This window comes from Schistocerca serialis, chromosome 10, assembly GCF_023864345.2.
Source record: "Schistocerca serialis cubense isolate TAMUIC-IGC-003099 chromosome 10, iqSchSeri2.2, whole genome shotgun sequence".
In the NCBI taxonomy this organism is placed as follows: Eukaryota; Metazoa; Arthropoda; class Insecta; order Orthoptera; family Acrididae; genus Schistocerca; species Schistocerca serialis.
Genome location: NC_064647.1, coordinates 58,735,378 through 58,754,302, shown reverse-complemented (window position 1 = coordinate 58,754,302; position 18,925 = coordinate 58,735,378). Strand labels below are relative to the sequence as shown.

General features: G+C 37.5%; 3 protein-coding genes across 3 annotated transcripts in view; all 3 read right to left on the bottom strand.

The window, feature by feature from the left end:
* The window catches only part of LOC126424532 (zinc finger E-box-binding homeobox 1-like), a 48,264-nt gene extending 34,984 nt beyond the window's left edge, over positions 1–13,280 (bottom strand). The window contains exon 1 of the mRNA XM_050087270.1: positions 13,194–13,280. The gene's annotated coding sequence lies outside the window, so the exon portion shown is untranslated. The remainder of the gene's footprint in view (positions 1–13,193) is intronic.
* On the bottom strand, positions 208–15,406 carry LOC126424530 (zinc finger and BTB domain-containing protein 9-like). Its single transcript, XM_050087269.1, has 2 exons — positions 15,103–15,406; positions 208–4,750 (listed from the first exon to the last, which is right to left on the bottom strand). The coding sequence occupies exon 2, from the start codon at positions 4,510–4,512 to the stop codon at positions 3,187–3,189; it is 1,326 nt and encodes a 441-aa protein (XP_049943226.1). The 5' UTR covers positions 4,513–4,750; positions 15,103–15,406; the 3' UTR covers positions 208–3,186.
* Positions 15,407–15,810: 404 nt separating this feature from the next.
* LOC126424529 (longitudinals lacking protein, isoforms N/O/W/X/Y-like) overlaps positions 15,811–18,925 on the bottom strand; it is a 288,869-nt gene continuing 285,754 nt past the window's right edge. The window contains exon 4 of the transcript XR_007576179.1: positions 15,811–16,156. The gene's annotated coding sequence lies outside the window, so the exon portion shown is untranslated. The remainder of the gene's footprint in view (positions 16,157–18,925) is intronic.

Below are 18,925 nucleotides of genomic sequence, written 5' to 3'. Positions count from 1 at the left end.
AAATAAATAAAAAAATAGACAGTGGTCTCAAACAGAGTGTGTGTGTGTGTGTGTGTGTGGGGGGGGGGGGGGGGGGGGGGGGGCTTTACTTGTGAACATGATGAAAAGGTTGTAAATATGCCTGTACATACAATATGACAAAAGCAAAGGACTTTAAGGAGAAGGAAAAAGTAAGGATGAAAGCAGGTACACAAAAAACAAGCAAAATTCCTCAGAAATACAAATTTTAATTACATTCAGTAGCAAATGGTACAAACAAACAAAACAAAATTGATATTTATTTTAATAGCTATCAAGTCATATAATGATTTCAGAGCACCAATATTGACATGGTGAAGCTGTTGCTGGGAATTGGCATTCAGTGAAGAGCAGGAAAAAGGAATCCCAATTTTTCTACACTTTTACAATACGTCCTCACTGGTGCCTCTTATTTTTATGTCACTTAACACACAGCAAACACACAATTATACCAACTACAATGTTATATAGGAACTTCAATGACCTGTTCACAAGCTACACCACACAGGAACTTCAATGACACACTCTTAAGACAAGAACTTAAATGGCATATTTGCAACACACAAGATATTCAGTGACACACATTTGACATACAATCTCCAATGTTAAAACAGGAACTTATTTTATACTTTAAACAAAGGAACTACAATAATACTTTAAACAAATGAACTTCAAAGATTTTGGCTGTAATTAAGATCCTCGCACCTGCTAGTTCCCAGGCACATACTTTACAAGCTGAGTCAGTTCACTGCCTACAAACATTTTATGAACATGTACAGAAATGATCATTTTCTATCAAGCACCCTGTACTTTAGAAGGCATTTTTTAAATTACAAACTATTCTTAATTGATCATGTAGATGGATTTATTTGATGGGGCATAACAAGCATATTTTGAATCAGTTTGTTATTAATGGTGAAGTGGATGGTGAAATTTATTCACCACCATCCAACCAGCAATCGGGAAATGCATACTGGAAACAGAAAACAGGTGAATACAGAACAAAGTGTATAACCATAGCAATCATCTGACTTGCCACTGATCTATTTCGTTTTATGTGAGCTGACATTTATGTCACATCACTATCACCAGAGAAGATCTGTAGGTTTTCTGCTACTGAACAAATTCAACACACTCTTCAAAGTTTCAAAGGCTACAAAATGGCTGACCAATCCTTATCTTCAGAAAGGAAAATTCCAAGTACTACTGACAGACACACTTAATAGTAGCAAAAACTATTCGTGCCATTTGGAACTGTCTATTCCTTGTCCAAGGAGAAAGGAGAATAGGTTGAGGAAGTTTCAAAACTGAGAGCATCTCACTCGGACCATAGGAAAGATGGCCTGGTACCTAGTTTGTAACTTCCTGTTCACTACATGTTTCTCTTGCTCTTAATCCATCTTTATTTCTCATTCTTCCTTCCATCATCTCAGGACTGAAGTTGACACAGTGCTCACCAGTATACCATCCTCGAACTCCTACCTTCTGCCAGCTCACCTATGACCTTTTTCTCCCCTTTGCCCTCTCAATCTGGAGTCTGAGAAATCCGCCCCCTCCTTTCTAATCTCCCCACTCTACCACTCTTTCCTCACTGAGGAAGTAACTGGCAGTTCCAAAAAGCTGGGAACAGTGTTTCCTACTTCTAAAGAAGTCTACCACCAGTACTTGGAATTCTGGCACAGGAGGATGAGTTCTGGTCAGTCATTCTATGTTGTTCTAATTTTACAGTTTTCTCAAATGAACTGTCCTTTTGATACAAAACTTCAAAAGTGTCTGATAAACAGCAATATATTGGCATAAAGAATATATTGGTTCAAGGCAGACACTATTAATATCTTCTGCAAACTGACGGCAAAGATATTTCATGGATGAATATGCATATCATTTCCCATCTCGCCTGACACTTGTCTTCTCTTCTGCAACTCAACAATAAATTATGGACACAAAACTTCCCAATACATAAACACTGTAGGCAATGCCAGGATGCAATTCGGACCTTTGCCTTTTACAGGCAATGCTTTTGCTGACTGATCTATCTCAATGAGCCGCACAAACTAAGTATACTGGTACCTCTCCCTCTCATTCTAAAATCCACAGAGCCCTCATGCACACCTTTCTTGGGTATAGAACCACTGTTGCAGAGTGCATAGGAAAGCTACTGTAAACTTTAGAAACTAGGAAGAGATAGTGGCAAATTAAATCTTGAAGTACCTTTGCGAGTCATGACTCTATAGTTCAGTTTGTAAGATGACTGTGCATGGCACTGACAAAATTTTTGCTATTTTAGTATATTATGTGGCTGTTTTGAATAATATCTCAATGATTTTCTGTAAGCAGACAAGATCAGTGTAAGCAATCAAACATGTTTGAAGTAGCATCTCAACACAAAAGAAATGAGACTGATTTTTCAGTCTGACTGTGCCCTTTCATCAATATCCATCAACTCACTGGCAGGGGACGAGTAATCTATTACATATAGGTCTCCACACTCCACCAGAATTTGGATATGGCAGAGCTCCCAGTGGTCAAAAATAGCACACATGAGAAGTGAAAAGAACAACTGTGGACATGTCCAGACTTGAATCGACCATGCTTCGGAAGTGACAACCGATAACTGAACTCACTTGAAAAGTACATAAATCTGCAGCATCAGTCTCTTTCCTGATACATCAGTCTCTGGAAATGACAATTTTCCGGCACATCACAAGAAGGTGTCCATTGCGAACTGTTCCGAAAAAGTGCATACACTAACATGCCTTGTGTTATACTGTAACAACTACATGATGTTAGCTGAGCAGTTGCCTTCTTGTCACGGTAGTGTACTGGATGTGCGCTATCTGTACCCTAAGTTAGCCTAACCTGCACAATACCCTTAAAATGGCGATGCACATTACCTAAACAACACAATGGGAATACGAGAGTTACTTGACCAAATATCATGTTTGTGAGAGCTATCAATTTTCTGAATTTCTTGTACTGGTCACAACTTACCCCACACATCACTAATATGCTTTGAATATAACATCATTATCAACAAATAATATTTGAGACTACAGTCTAGCTGTCTACAGTCTTAATTGACATTAGGTCATGGGCTATAGTGACTGTAACTTCTCTGCCTTTCTTTTTTTTTTTTTTTTTTACCTGTACACTGATCAACATTTACTTTCATTCATGTTTATCTTCAACCTGCAGATAGCTTCGACAACGGCGAGTTAACATATGTCTCCTCAAATGATCTCTTCTGAAAAACCGCAGCTTGCAGCGTGGACACTCAAACTGAGGGTCTTTTCCACATTCGTACAAGAAATGCCTCACCAGACCACTACGATTTACATATGACTTCCCGCACGAATAACATTTAAATTTTGTGTATCGCTTTCCCTTACACTTTTTCTGCGACTGCACTGGCTGATGCTTTACTGCTCTTCCTCTCCTGGCAGAAACATCTTTAACTGTGCGGTCGACTGTCATACGTATATCACTACGATTAGCACTGCCATCACCATCAGCACCACCACTGAGTGTAACACCGCTTGTTATTCTCAAGTGTTTACCAACTTGGTCTGCAAATTTTGTTTCATGGGCCACTTGACCTATAATTCCTTCACTGCACGTAACCTGATCAAACGCTACTCCCGGAGTTAGTGCAGAGTTAAGAGTCACCAGAGAATCTTCTTTTGTGACTCTCTCAGTATTTCTAGCTCTCTTAACAGACCCTTGCAACTGGCTATTTGTAGGATGGGCAGAAATTGCACAACAGTCAGATTCGTCAGTCTCAGTGGCAAGTAAAGGTAATGTTTCTTCTGCATCAGAAATCTGAAATGTTTCGACACCAATATTAATTTCTTCATTTAATGAGGCCGACCCTGTACCTCGATCGGAACTACGATATACAGCCAACTTCTTGCGATTGCAACTCGCTCTTATAACTGAACCTGTTTCCACACAGCTATTTTTCTGCGAGGAATGAGCTCGGGGATCCTCCTCAAATGAATTCATCATTTCCATTTCACTAGTTTCCTGAGAACATAGTGTAAACACTGACAAAATAGTAGGTTGCGAAGACTGATTTTCAGCGGAGATAAGCAACTGGCTTCCTCCATCTTCTCTCTGGGTGTGCATGTCACTAATGTACACATTACCTGATAGCCCCCTCAACTGGAAGGACTCTGAGAGCCTCAGCACACTTCCGAGGTCATCTTGTTGTATGTTCAGTTCCCCATGATACATGAAGTCCAGTAAAGCTTTCATTACCCGAAACTTTACGTCTGGCAGTATAATTATGGGGTGCTTCTCATGATTCTCAGTAAATACCCGTTCAAAATATGGACTACAGGCTGCAAGAATTACTTTGTGTGCCTTAATGGACTTTCCTTCAACACTGACTGTGCAGTCAGCTAGTTTCTCATTAGCCAAGAGAGTATCAAAAACTGTCAATAAAGTTGCCTGGTGGTTGTCCCAGATAAAATGAAAGTCAGTGCTAGGCTCCATTCTGCCAAAGTGGATAAAAATTTGCGAAGTACTGAATTTAATCAGCTATATTTACTAGTATTAAGGTGTGATTATCCAGTAAAAGAGATGCACACTCGTGTAATTAAATCTGGGAAAGGTCCTTGGAGCCCTGTAGATTACACAGAATATCAGCTTTCCATAAAAGATATTCTGTGACATGCAAACTTCTTGAGATTCCAGATATTGCAGTCATTCCTTTGGTTTTGTGCCTGTTGACCTAGCATGTAAACAATACTTAATTAATGAAAAATTATCATCTTCAGGAGTAGTAGTGCAAAACGTTTACTAGACAAAAGATCATAAAAGTAATATGCCCTTACTTTTCTGTACACAACAACTGTGCACAGCTGACTTGTTTTTGAGCATGCAGTAAATACAGCTACATTAATCAGCACTTTGTTAAAATAAATTAAAATGATTGTAACACTTGTAGAAATCTAAACGGCTATTAATATTTTAATAATAAGTAAGTATTTAGGTAGCATGTAATACAGAAAACAAAAAACTGTATCATACAAACAAGTAACAAGTGTGAGTCACTTTTTGGAACGGTTGATTGTTTATAAAACAAAATCACAATTTCAAGCCAGTCATTATGTGAAGGAGGGTCATTCCATGCCAAGTAGTCTACAGGCTCCCACATGACCCTCATGGATTTTGATGAAATTTTGTATGAACATTCACACACGTTCTCAATGAACACTGGTAAAGTTTCAGATTCAGAAATTCAATACTTTCGGAGATACAGTCACTTGTTTAAGACCATAGCACAGCTTTCTACAGCACGTCCTTGAATTTTCAGCAACTTTGAGATGAGATATCTCTGTAAGTATTTGCATGAAAGAAACAAAACTTGACCATCTTATACAACTTTTAGAGCTCTTTAAAGTAAAATATTAAGGAAAGGATTTCTGAGCAATTTTCATGTAGATAATTTGAAGCAAAGTTGGGCAAAAACATAGCCGTTTAAAAAAAATGCGAACTTTAGTTTTTTATATCTCCAAAACTAATTGTGGGATGTACATGAAACTTTGCACACCATAACTCACCAGCATAAGGTCTTAGAATATAAAATTTCATTCTCCTATTGCTTTCCATTATTTCACAAATCTAGGGCAAAGTTGACGATTTTTCAAAAAGTGCTAAAAATGGGTATTTTTAGTCAAATTTTTCAAAAAAGTGCTTTCTCCAAATTCTTCTAAACTATGGTCAATAGAAAGAGCATATTCTAAACTATCTAGAAAAGTGGATTTGGTTTTGCAATGCAAGCATATAAGGCTCTAAAAAGTAGCATCATCAAAGAGGCGCACTGGAAGTGTGAACACATTTTTCTGGCACTCAAATTATACCTGAAATCTTTTATTTTGCTTTATACATGTTTCTTAATGTCTGGGATAAGTGAAATAAGAAGTCCTGATGAATAGGGTCTAGCTTAAGTCCGAATAGCAAAAGAATAAAAATAGAAACAATGTTATTTCTTAATTGTCACCTCCCCCCCCCCCCTCTCTCTCTCTCTCTCTCTCACACACACACACACACACACACACACACACAAAATTATTATTAAGAATGAATGTAAATCATAGAATTTATTTGCATAATCATCTATTTATTAGTTACCTGTTTAATGAACAACAACAGCTTACTGATGGAAAAGAAGTGTATAAATGAGTTGCTATGGTCCATGGTGGCTTAAACATTGCTAGTTTCATTTCATTTGAGAAAACCAGCATTCCCATTGCCATAGGGGCCACGCTCGATAGCTTAGCAACAACAGCCACGGGTGGGTTTCTTTACCACAGCATCCCGAGCCTGATAAGGGTTTCTTTACACAGGTTCCCAAGCCTGATAGTAAAATTATTTAAGTGTCCTGTGTAAAATTAGAAGGCACTCTTGGCTTCCTTAGATTGTTTCCTCTAACCTATTTCAATTTTTGATATGCTACATTAATTTTCTGATGAATATAAAGAGGAATGGTGTATTGCCGGCCAGACGAATTTACTGATGGAGCTGGAATAACTGCAATAATGTGGTGTTCTGGAATCCAGCACTTGTCACTTCTTGATGGCCAATAAAATGAATTTGCTGGACCATGTGGATGCATAAAGTTTATTAATGCATCCCTTTGCTCTGTGGAGGTCTCACAGATATTCCCAGTCCACCACACGTTTTCATAGAGGCATGCAACATATTGTCCTGGTTGGAGAGCAGACATTAATATGCCTCCTTCATTACTGTGACCAATTTTAGCTAGAAAAGATGAATGATCATTTGAAACTCTGCTGACCTGAATTGTTGTTTCATGAATAGGTAAAAAGTGATGATTTTCTCTAGTGCCTGCTAGTTTGTCCAAGTTTAAACCTCTCTTCTTGTGACACAATATTTTTTTCAATTTCATCTTTATCGACGAAAACAAATTTAATTCCATTAATGTTTTCAGAGCAGAAGTGAAACAGATCTAGGGGAGTAAGAATTTGTCCATTAAGTGGTCGTTGCAAGCTTGCTCTTGCTGCTAACCACTTTGTTGTACCTCCAATCCCATCACAAGGTGATTTCCCGTGACTAGTAGCAAAAAAATTCCATTCAGCTGTCATTCCAAAATCACTCTTACGATAGCACAAATGTAGGAAATTCTTGAAATTTTTATATTGAGCACTGGAGCCATCACTGAAATAATGAATGTGGGATATCTGTGCAAACCGTGCTTTTATATATTTGATGAGCTCCTAGATAAAAACGTGAACTGTAATAGTGTAATGCCGCAAACAATCACTGATAATGCAAAAAACTTAAAGATTCTACTTTCTCATTTTGACGAAAGTAGATAACAAATGGATGAATTGTTGCTTGACTATTGTCCCAGTGGAAGCCTTGCACAGCATCATGAATGATAAAAGAATAATTTTCCACGAAATCCTTTAGGACAACAAGCTCTTCGTCTTTCAGATGACATTTAAAGCCTTTAAGATGCAAGCTTTGATGCTTGGCAATATAATGATGGCATGACAGACTCCATATTTTATTTTTTACTTCAATAAATTCATCCACTACCATTTGCTTCGTGTCCAGTGTGGCCGACCGGTATGTATCCATTGCTTAAACACAATAACTTCCTGTGGCTCATGATCTAGGAAATAGCTGGCAATTTCAGATGCTATAGCTTCGGGCCCGGGCACCTTTCACAGCGATGTAGCATGCACTGTTTAGAGTTCAAACTGCAAACTGCCTTGCTGAGAATTTCCTTATAATTTTCACGTATACCAGCTCTGCTAAGCATAAGCTTAACATTTTGGTGAATTGCACAGACGCAAACTGCATGCATTCCGGCTGGTCCTACTGTTACACACCATTTGGGTCTAAGTTCACAAAACTTTGAGAACCTTATTTCTGGACCATTTATATTCTTATAGATAACATACATTTCCTGTAAATTGCAAAGTAACAATCTTTTCTGAATGTATGTCTTTCTATCTACAAGTCCAACTGAAATACTATCTTTTTTTTCGAGGGCGCACCCTACTATACCCATCATCTTCAAAAAAATTTCGCACTCTACTAGCAACTTATGCTGGTAATTTCCTGCTTTGCCTATTTTCGGGAAGTGCCAGAATGCCCTTCTCTGCCATAAGCTTCCGAGCATTCTTCACCATTCTTTCGGACACGCCGAACTGACCTGCTGTTTGTCTGACTGTCCAACTTACAGGTGCCAAGGTTAAAATTTGCACCTGTTCTTTATGAATTGCATTCTGCATCTTGGCTTTCAGTTCAGTCAGCAAATGTGCATAGTCGGCACAGTTTCCACATTCCTTAATTTCACTACAATCTTCAATTTGTCGGTTTACTCCCATTGCATTAACAATTCTGTTTTTAATCACATTTTGTGCCTTTTGAATTTTCTTCTTCACATATTGGGGCTTATCTCTGTAGCTTACTGTTCTCTTCATGGTTGAAATACCGATAGACAATAAGCTACAATTTAATTATTCTTTTGGTGTAAAGTCCACATCAGAATGTGATCATGAGGCTGATAAAGCTTCGTCCAAGTGTTTATTTTAAGGTAGTCAAGCAAGCCGGACAAATTTTCTGACCTGGTTTTATGTTATTAACAAGCTGCTTCTTCAACATATCAGAAGCCTTATTAGCTGTTTCAGTATCAAGAGTGTGAATTCCTGCCTTAACATTATGATTCACCTTCCCACAGGGTTTGAAGCATTTTTTTTTATTTTTTTTTTGTAACCTCTCATATTGTGTCAATAACAGGGCTTCATGGTGTAGGCAAACTTGAGAGGTATTGTCCAGCTTTGCTTCAGAACGTTGGACCAACAACTCTTTTTCCTCATCACTAAAATCCGCAAACCATTTGAAAGCAGCTTTTTTGACAAAGAAAGTGACATGGCACTTTGTTCCACTATCTCCTTGCCCAATTGAACAGGAAGGTATGCTGTTCCCTTCTGCATCCCTCTCTTATCAGTAACTAAATAATGTATTTGGCCTCTAAGTGCAAATTATAATCTGCTTAAATTTCAGACAAATTGCTACTGAATGAAATTATACACAATGTATAATACCCGTGAAAAAATCTAATAGGAGATATATGCTATAAAAGACACAATCAAAACAATTTTTTGTAAATTAGATTACAAACTTTGATGGTCTTACGAATCACTTACCAAGCCACACTCAGTCAAGAGAACCCACTCACTATGCTGCAAACACACCACTGAAATACTGATTGTTCAAACAAGGCTCACAATAATGAAACAATCTGATTGTTAAAGTAAATGTTGCCATTATATTTTCTATAAACAGTGAATCTTGTGAATTTTCTCTGTGAAACTAGTGTTTACGTATTTACCAAGGTAGTAGGCTACATTTAAGTGTGATTAAATACTAAATAAAAACTCTTAGATGTTTAACCAACCAATTTCACACGTTTCCCTAATAACTTTAAGACAAAAATTCACAGGTTACAACACCTAGGTACTAAAATCTCTGCAATATTGATTCTTTTTTGGAAAAATGTTTTATACAATTGAATCCAAAAATTAGGTCTTCATTTTCCACTTGTAAATATTTACAATTTTGAGAAGTACAAAAAATATGAAGTTATTATTCATTGAATTCTCTATGTTGTTGTTTTTTTTCTCAAATGAGAAGAGTTGTATGCAGATGAACTGAACACTTACGATAATAACAGAAGGCCTACTTCTCATATTTTTCAAGTTTTTCTGACAGTCTCATTGCCTATTTACCAGATCTTTTTATTTCAATTATTCAAGGCACTAATAAACATTTATTAGGCATAATAAAGGGTTTCAGGTATAATTTGAGTGCCAGAAAAATGTGTTCAAACTTCCAGTGCACCTGTTTGATGATGCTACTTTTTATGGCCTTATATGCTTGCATTGCAAAACCAAATCCACTTTTCTAGATAGTTTAGAATATGCTCTTTCTAATGACCATAGTTTAGAAGAGTTTGGAGAAAGCACTTTTTTTAAAAATTTGACTAAAAATACCCATTTTTAGCACTTTTTGAAAAATCGTCAACTTTACCCTAGATTTGTGAAATAATGGAACGCAATAGGAGAATGAAATTTTATATTCTAAGACCTTGTGTTGGTGAGTTATGGTGTGCAAAGTTTCATGTACATCCCACAATTAGTTTTGGAGATATAAAAAACTAAAGTTCGCATTTTTTTTAAACAGCTATGTTTTTGCCCAACTTTGCTTCAAATTATCTATATGAAAATTGCTCAGAAATCCTTTCCTTAATATTTTACTTTAAAGAGCTCTAAAAGTTGTATAAGATGGTCAAGAGATATCTCAAAGTTGCTGAAAATTCAAGGACGCACTATAGAAAGCTGCGCTATGGTCTTAAACAAGTGACTGTATCTCCGAAAGTATTGAATTTCTGAATCTGAAACTTTTCCAGTGTTCATTGAGAACATGTGTTAATGTTCATACAAAATTTCATCAAAATCCATTATGGTCATGTGGGAACATTTCTCGATATTAGACCACTTGGCACGGAATGGCCCAGGAACCACTACAGCATTTATGTATAATTGTATAATCTGTTGATGTTTGTTAGATCTATGACACCATACCATTGCCACACACTGTGGAAAAACTGGGCCTTGCTCATAAAGAGGTCCAAATAAATATTACTGCAACTAAAGACTACTAAAAATAAATGTAGAAGAAAAAGGTCAAAATCTTTAGATATTAAAACTGGAGTCAGGCTGGAAGATTTGAATCTGAAAACCAGATAAAGTCCTGAGATTCAACAAACATAAATGAAAATGAATACCAAGGCATACTGTTCGTTTTTCACAAACAGAATACCTGTTCTGAGAGAATCTACAAAACACCAGTACCCAAAATCACAACATGTCAACCTGTACACTGAGAGGCAATTAAGGTTTAACATTTTCTCTCCCAGCACACAACAGAAATACTTGTTTTTCAAAACAATCTTTATACATCATTTATTTTTCAGTCCCAATTGCATATTTTTTTTAATTATACAATATGACCAGTTTCAATCTCCTTGGATTGTCTTCAGATATATATAATAGAGGGAAACATTCCACGTGGGAAAAATATATCTAAAAACAAAGATGAAGGAGAGGGAAAAACGAAAGGATGTGGGTTTTAAGGGAGAGGGTAAGGAGTCATTCCAATCCCGGGAGCGGAAAGACTTACCTTAGGGGTGTGTGTGGTTTGAGGTTTTAGGGCGCTAAACAGCGTGCCACACACACACACACACACACACACACACACACACACACACACACACACACACACACACACACACACACACAGATATATATATATATATATATATATATATATATGGTTATAATAAAGGGAAACATTCCACGTAGGAAAAATATATCTAAAAACAAAGATGATGTGACTTACCAAATGGAAGTGCTGGCAAGTCGACAGACACACAAACAAACACACAAAATTCAAGCTTTCGCAACAAACTGTTGCCTCATCAGGAAAGAGGGAAGGAGAGGGAAAGACGAAAGGATGTGGATTTTAAGGGAGAGGGTAAGGAGTCATTCCAATCCCGGGAGCAGAAAGACTTACCTTAGGGGGGAAAAAAGGACGGGTATACACTCACACACACACACATATCCATCCACACATATACAGACACAAGCAGACGTATTTAAAGACAAAGAGTTTTGTCTTTAAATACGTCTGCTTGTGTCTGTGTATGTGTGGATGGAAATGTGTGTGTGTGCGCGAGTGTATACCCGTCCTTTTTTCCTTTTTTCCCCCCTAAGGTAAGTCTTTCCGCTCCCGGGATTGGAATGACTCCTTACCCTCTCCCTTAAAACCCACATCCTTTCGTCTTTCCCTCTCCTTCCCTCTTTCCTGATGAGGCAACAGTTTGTTGCGAAAGCTTGAATTTTGTGTGTTTGTTTGTGTGTCTGTCGACCTGCCAGCACTTTCATTTGGTAAGTCACATCATCTTTGTTTTTATATATATAAATATTTACTATCATTTTACAAAATATAGAATTTTATTGAAACAACTTTTGAATTTACCTACATAGCTGGGTCAGCAACCTGCCATGTCTGCATCGGAACTACACATAATATTGTGATCCAGGTTTTTAAGCAAGTACTCTGGTGTAGGGAGCAGAGAGGGAAAAGTGAATGAGGGGGACTGGGAGAGGGGAAGAAAGGCAGGTAGGGCGAGTGGAAGGGACACTGTGTGCAAGATTGATTTACATTTGGTAAAGCTTTAAAAGTAGCTCCTCTAAAAACAAATACTAAAATTATAGAAAGTAAAATTATGTAAAAAATTTTATTAAAATATTACATGTGTACAACAATGGATGTGTAAACTGTGAAAGGTATAAAACCATAAAATTATACAAATGGAATTATGTGAAGTAACTAAAATGAAATTAAGTGTCTTGAAATATTAAAATTGTAAAGCACTGGAAGCAGAAAACCACAAAGATATAAAACTATGTGAGACAAGTGAAATTACAGGGAACAGGGTGTAACAGTTACAGTTAATTGCACTTGTTTCTGCTTGGTGTTCTAATATGGCATGCAAGTTCTACAGTGTGTACAAAAACCACCCTTCACACTTGCTTGCTGCTAGTACAGTATGTGAGCTTATGCACATCTGTCATTTCTTCTTGGTGAGTGGGGCTGCTGCTCTTACGTGTGTTGTGTTGAGGTGGATGACTAGGCCTCCAAAGGTCTAAAAAATGCGCTGTTAATAAGATCATTTTACTGTTTATGTATTACCAGGCTCTTGTAAGTGGTATGTAAAAATCTCAGTGATTTTTGATTGTCAGGAGGTGTCCCTTACAGGAGGTGTTCCTTAGGTTCATTGTGCAGCACTTCCAACTGCAAATCAATGGTTCCAACAGAGCACTTCAATGTCAGATGCTCTTGACCAAATGACGTTGTCTTACTTACATAGATAAATTCAACAGCTACGTACAAAACTTTTCTACATTTTGTAAAATAATACATGGTACATACTTAATTTTAGTTCATGTTTGGGTCTGAAGGTGGTCCAAGGAGATAGGAAGTAGTTTTACTTTAGAATAAAATAAAAGAAACTGCAACTGGACTGAAAAACAAACTACGTATAAAAACTGCTTTAAATATCAGTACAGTACCTGGTTTTCCCTACAGCAATTAATGTCATCTATGGTGACACTGGATTTTAGTTACCTTCACGACAAAACAGGTAACCGAAACACAAGACCAGTCACCTAAAAACAAAATTCAAAAATTGAAGAGATCAAGAAAGGATCTATCAAGATCTAAACACCAACAGACTAGAAAGCAAAAGTATCATGAAGTTGGGTGAAGCACACAGCTTACATCACAAGATTTGCCAAAATAAACCCTATAAAATGGACATTATAACAAAGCAATTAAACTGTATGTTCACTGCATAACAGAAACTCCCTCAGCAAAAGAAACAAAACTGTCACTGGAAAAAGGGGTAAAAGAAAAGCCTGAGAGATGCAGTATGTTGAAGAATTGTAAAAGGAGACATAACACGGATCTAGCAAGGTAACATTTTTAACAAGTACAATTACTGGACACTGTTAAATGCTTGCTGTCTTCTGCATACCTTGAAAGGATGGAGGAATCCAGATTAACCAACATCAACTACTTACAATGAAAATGCAAAGTCATAGCAGCTATTTGATAAAATAAATGTCCTCAAGAAATCAAATTTGCCAGCGCTGTGGCATGCAGTGTACCCATTCAACCTTCTCTTCAGTCAGTGAGGATTGTTAATTACCTGTCATGATAGGTAGAAATCGAAAACATAGGCAACAAAACACTTCCCAGCATTGTTGCTCAAAAAGAAACAGACACAAATGTGTGTGCTATTGGTCAAGTTCAGCATTTCATGCTGCTATACAACACCAGGTGATTGTGAGAGGAAACCTTATGAAGCAAGCAACAGTTTGAATTAGGAGAGACGAGAACAGTTAATCAGATAAGGAGATATTCACTTGAAAAAATACTGTATCAGGACTTCCAGTGGAACATCACTTCATTTATGTATATATACAAACATGAAAGTGCACTAGTAAATGAAAGGCAGCAAATGTACTGGGGCTAAATCATACTAACAAGTTATATGTAAGCAAATCATGCAGAGATAGTGATCCTGGACAAACAAAACTGCATAACACAGCTTACTCATGCACTCAAGTTGTGTGTTTGTCAGATCATTTGCAGGAATTTTTTCATCAAAAAGGTATGAAATAAGTCAGTTTACAAGATTTGTGTACACAAATAGTTTTAACTTCAATGAACATATTTCTCCTATTCAATTAATCACATTTAAAAACTAGTTTTTTTTCGACAAGTTACAGGTTTTTAAATATTAACTTGTCAATTAAACAAAAGGAGTTGTGCAGAATAAATGATTTTAGCAGGGATTTAAAACTTTATTTTTGTTGATGCACAGTACAAAATTAATGACCTTCAAATGTCTGACATTTAAAGCACATGGATATAAATATATAAAGTATTAGATTTTACATTTTCTTTCCGCTGTTGACTAATATTTTATTTTTTCAATACACTCACGCAGTTTCGGCATGTAGGTATTGTCAAGTGCTTAAAAACAGAGCATTGGTATAAAAGTCTGGTCATTATACTAATGGAGATATTAGATGCCATAGTCAAGAAAGTGTGGGTGGCATCATTATTTTGACCATTAAATAAAAAGTCTACTAAAGTGCCACACACAGATTGTGCGTATTTCCCATAATTTAAACACACCATTCGTCATAAAACCGAAAACTGAAGGTTTAATTCAGAAGCAGGAATATGTACAAATTTCTGGGGATTATGTTGATACGTAAAACAGATCTCTGTTTGGATTTTTATTTAAAAGTCAAATAACGATGCCACCTACGTTTCCTTGACAGTAGCCTCGAAATATCTGTGTTTGTATAATGACTAGATCTTTGTGACTTAAAAACAAATATAATGAAGAACATAATGAAAACATTCTGCATAAAATGCCATGAAGAGAAACTTCTTGTTGATACTCACACTAGAACGGTTTCTTTAATAACACTGTGAATTCGATAAAGATGGATTCAAGTTGGTTTTGTATTACTTCTGATACAGCACAACAGTCTCCATTGTCAGAGATTGAACCGAAAACTGCATTTATAAGACGCGCTTAGTCGACTGCCGTTTTTGTCACTGAGGGGCAGCACCAGACGACGATCTACAGCGATTCGCTGGTAGCTATCGAGAGGTCGACGACACGGATAGAGTCAACAAATTTAGGAAATCGAGAACTCATTTCTCGATTACCAAAGGAATACGCATCCAAGGACTGGATCCACTCGCGCCCCTTTATGTACTTCAATATGCATCTATACGTCCGAGGGGCTGTTCCTGCACTGTGCACTGCGATTACACGCATTTGTATGCAGTCAATTGCAGTTAATTTTCTGTAATACTCTCACTCGCCATACTGAAGGTAACACGTAAAGTATCCCTACACATGTTGAAGATAATATCTGAGAAACTAGTATAGAAGTCGTCTCTAGTTAATAAAGGGATCCTATCAAGGGCGTACCCAGAATCTCAACTGGGGGGGTGGGGGGGGGGGGGGGTGGAGGTCATACTAATCTCAGGAAACAAGGGCTCGAGACAACATACAGTACTTCTTATTAAGTAAAACAGTAAACCAGTGAAAAGCTGCTTTTAATTAACATTTTAAATACAAGAATGCACTTGTACAATCCGAGAAAACATGTAGTATTTCTTATTAAATAAAACAGTAAACTAGTGAAAAACTGCTTTCAATAAATATTTTAAATATAAGAATGCATTTGTTTAAAAATACAACTTTTTAATTCAGTAATAATCTTCTAGGATTTGCCGCAAATTTCTCAATTACTTTCTTCTCTAACATCTCGCAGTTTTCTTTTACACAATTGCGGTGTACGCTCATCAGGCACAATCCTGTGAGCCTTTCTTCTCCCACTGTGCTTCTGAGCCACGTCTTCACTCTTCGAAGTGTGCTGAAGAATCGTTCCACAGTCGCTGTTGTGCATGGAATGGTGCTCAAAATTTTTAGTGCGTTTTCATGCTAGGGAAAAAAATATTGGTCTCGTTAAACAGGTCAACGACTTCCATATCCTTTAATTTAGCTTTAGTTATATTCTTTTTCGTCCACAAATTGTATCATACTTCCAGTTCTCCGGCAATATCATCCAATCCATAAAATGTTTTAAACAATTCTGCACTTTTAAGGAAGTCTGTTACACTAGAATTGCTCATATTCAAGGGATGTAGCTTATTTAAAGCAAAAGCTGGTGCATTATCTGGTGAAAATCGTATATTTAATGATGACATGAATGATTCGATTTATGGTGTACCAGCGTACGTCGCTTCAGGCAGCCCTAATGGGGCTTTTACTGAAGTGCACGGTAGTTTTTTCAGTGATGGCCAGTTTTGTGGAACGTTCTAAAAATTTTTTTATAAATCACTTGCACTAAATGTCTCGCCATTTACTGCTTGTCATAACCTGCACGTCAACTGCTATTAATCTACAGTTATCGTCAGCTGTAACTAAAAAATTAATAGTTTAGGAGCAGAAAAGCATTTTACATTTAAATATGGTAGGAGAAACGATGTTGTTCGTTAGAAACTTCACATAGTCATGATCCCTTACTGCCTACAAGTGAGTACACTGTTCCTTGGCGACGTAACATGCCTGCGAGTAGCAGAGCGGATTGCTTATCGCTGAATTTATTATTTCTATAAACTTCCCTGCCGACAGTAACGTGCCGAAGACGAAAAAATTACTCCCGGATCTGCGCGAACGAGTTCGATTATCTTCTAAGAGGGGCGGGGGGGGGGGGGGGGGCAGCTGCCCCCCCTCCCCCTATCTGCGTACTCCCATGGATCCTATGTAATAGGAAGAAGAATGAAGTTTCAGAACATAATAGAATAAAAAAGGTCTTCAATTTAAGTCCTTTATATAAAATTCTACAGAAATCAGTTCGTTTCCAAATACTTTCAAAATATTCAATTCGACTAAACTATGGCGCGTTACCAATCGACTCTGACACATCACAATTAAGGATATGACACTAATATGGGTTGTTTTCGATAGGTACATATAAGCCCTTTCCTGCAGTCACCCTCTCCCTGTCAACAATTAAGTATTATCGGACAGCCTGCGACTAAAATAATTTTCCAATTTGGACATTACACATCAGGTACCATGCACAAAAGTACAGCAAATGCTTTTAATTACGCATATACAGTACCGTATTTACGTACCTTCACTCCAGCACAGTAGATATTCATTTGCTGTATACTGAACAAGACAGCACTGGACTATGACACTAATTGATAAATAACACGGCATTTCTGTATGTTTACTAGAACTTTAAATCAGTTTATTATTGTATGCACATACATATTATTCCCATGTTTATTTGCTTTACACTTGACTTTTTTCGCCACGTATCAAGGTGGGAAACTGGTTTTAATTTCCTGTTCAAATTATATCTGAGCAATTTTTTGCACCATACAACAATTCCAACAGCCGGCCGAGGTGGCCGAGCGGTTCTAGGCGCTACAGTCTGGAACCGCGCGACCGCTACGGTCGCAGGTTCGAATCCTGCCTCGGGCATGGATGTGTGTGATGTCCTTAGATTAGTTAGGTTTAAGTAGTTCTAAGTTCTAGGGGTCTGATGACCTCAGAAGTTAAGTCCCATAGTGCTAGGAGTCAATAATTCCAACAAGTTGGGAGAATTTGTGTGCTGCAAATTGCATAACATCGTTTATGCATGAAACGACTTCATCAGGCGTATTAATTTTTCTAGGGACATTATTTTGTTCTTTTTCCTTTATTTCTTCTTCATCATCTGTATTGCGGATTTCTATTAAATATGTTGCTGACATGAAAGTAGAGTGAGCTGACTGAAAGTCATCACTTCAAATGTAATCATCTGCACTACATGAAACGTTTCACATTTTCATTAATTCAGCAATCGCTGCTGCATTTTCTTGAACATCGATGGCTGTAGAAGCTTCATGTTCTTGACCCCCAAACCCAGCTTTGTTGAAGCACTTGGTGACAGTTTCGGGTTTTATTTCTTTTACTGCCAAGCCGATCCAAACTACTGCATCGAGGACAGAAACTCATCGTGCAAGAGCAAAAGCACTTTCGGCTTCTTCAACACTATGAATAAGAGACTGCATCAGTCATCACCTATAATGACATTTGAATGTGTGAGGCACCCCCTGGTCCATGGGTTATGTGAGGCTGGTTGATACTGGAGGGAACCAAGCCAATTTCCCGTTTGATAACGTTACTTTCTGGTGGCGGGTTGCATTGTCTAGGAAAAGGAGAACTTGGCGATTTCTTTTTTTCTTGGCATTGAAACAGCCCAACCATTCTTCCAAAAGAACACTCGCCATCCACGCCTTTTTATTGCTTCGCTATGTGACTGGAAGCTTAATGGCCTATTACGTTTTTGAAACAACGCGGTTTTGCCGCCTTTCCAATCACCAGCGGCTTCTCCATTTCACCTAACATGTTTCCACACAGCAGCAGAGTCAGTCTTTCCTTGGACATTTTTCCACCGACGCACTTTTCACCTCGAACTGCAATCGATTTGGAAGGCAGCGCGTGATAGAAAAAAAAGAAGATTCCCGTTTCATCGGCACTGAACACGTCTTTCGGATCATAATTCACAATTAATTTGGACAGTATTGTCTTCCATGCTGTTCTGCACATCCGTACCTTCCCCACACACTTCATTCCACACGATGTTGTGCCTAGGTTTGAAACTGTCCAGCCGTCCTGGGGATGCCTTAAACTCCATAATTCCAAGCTCTTTTG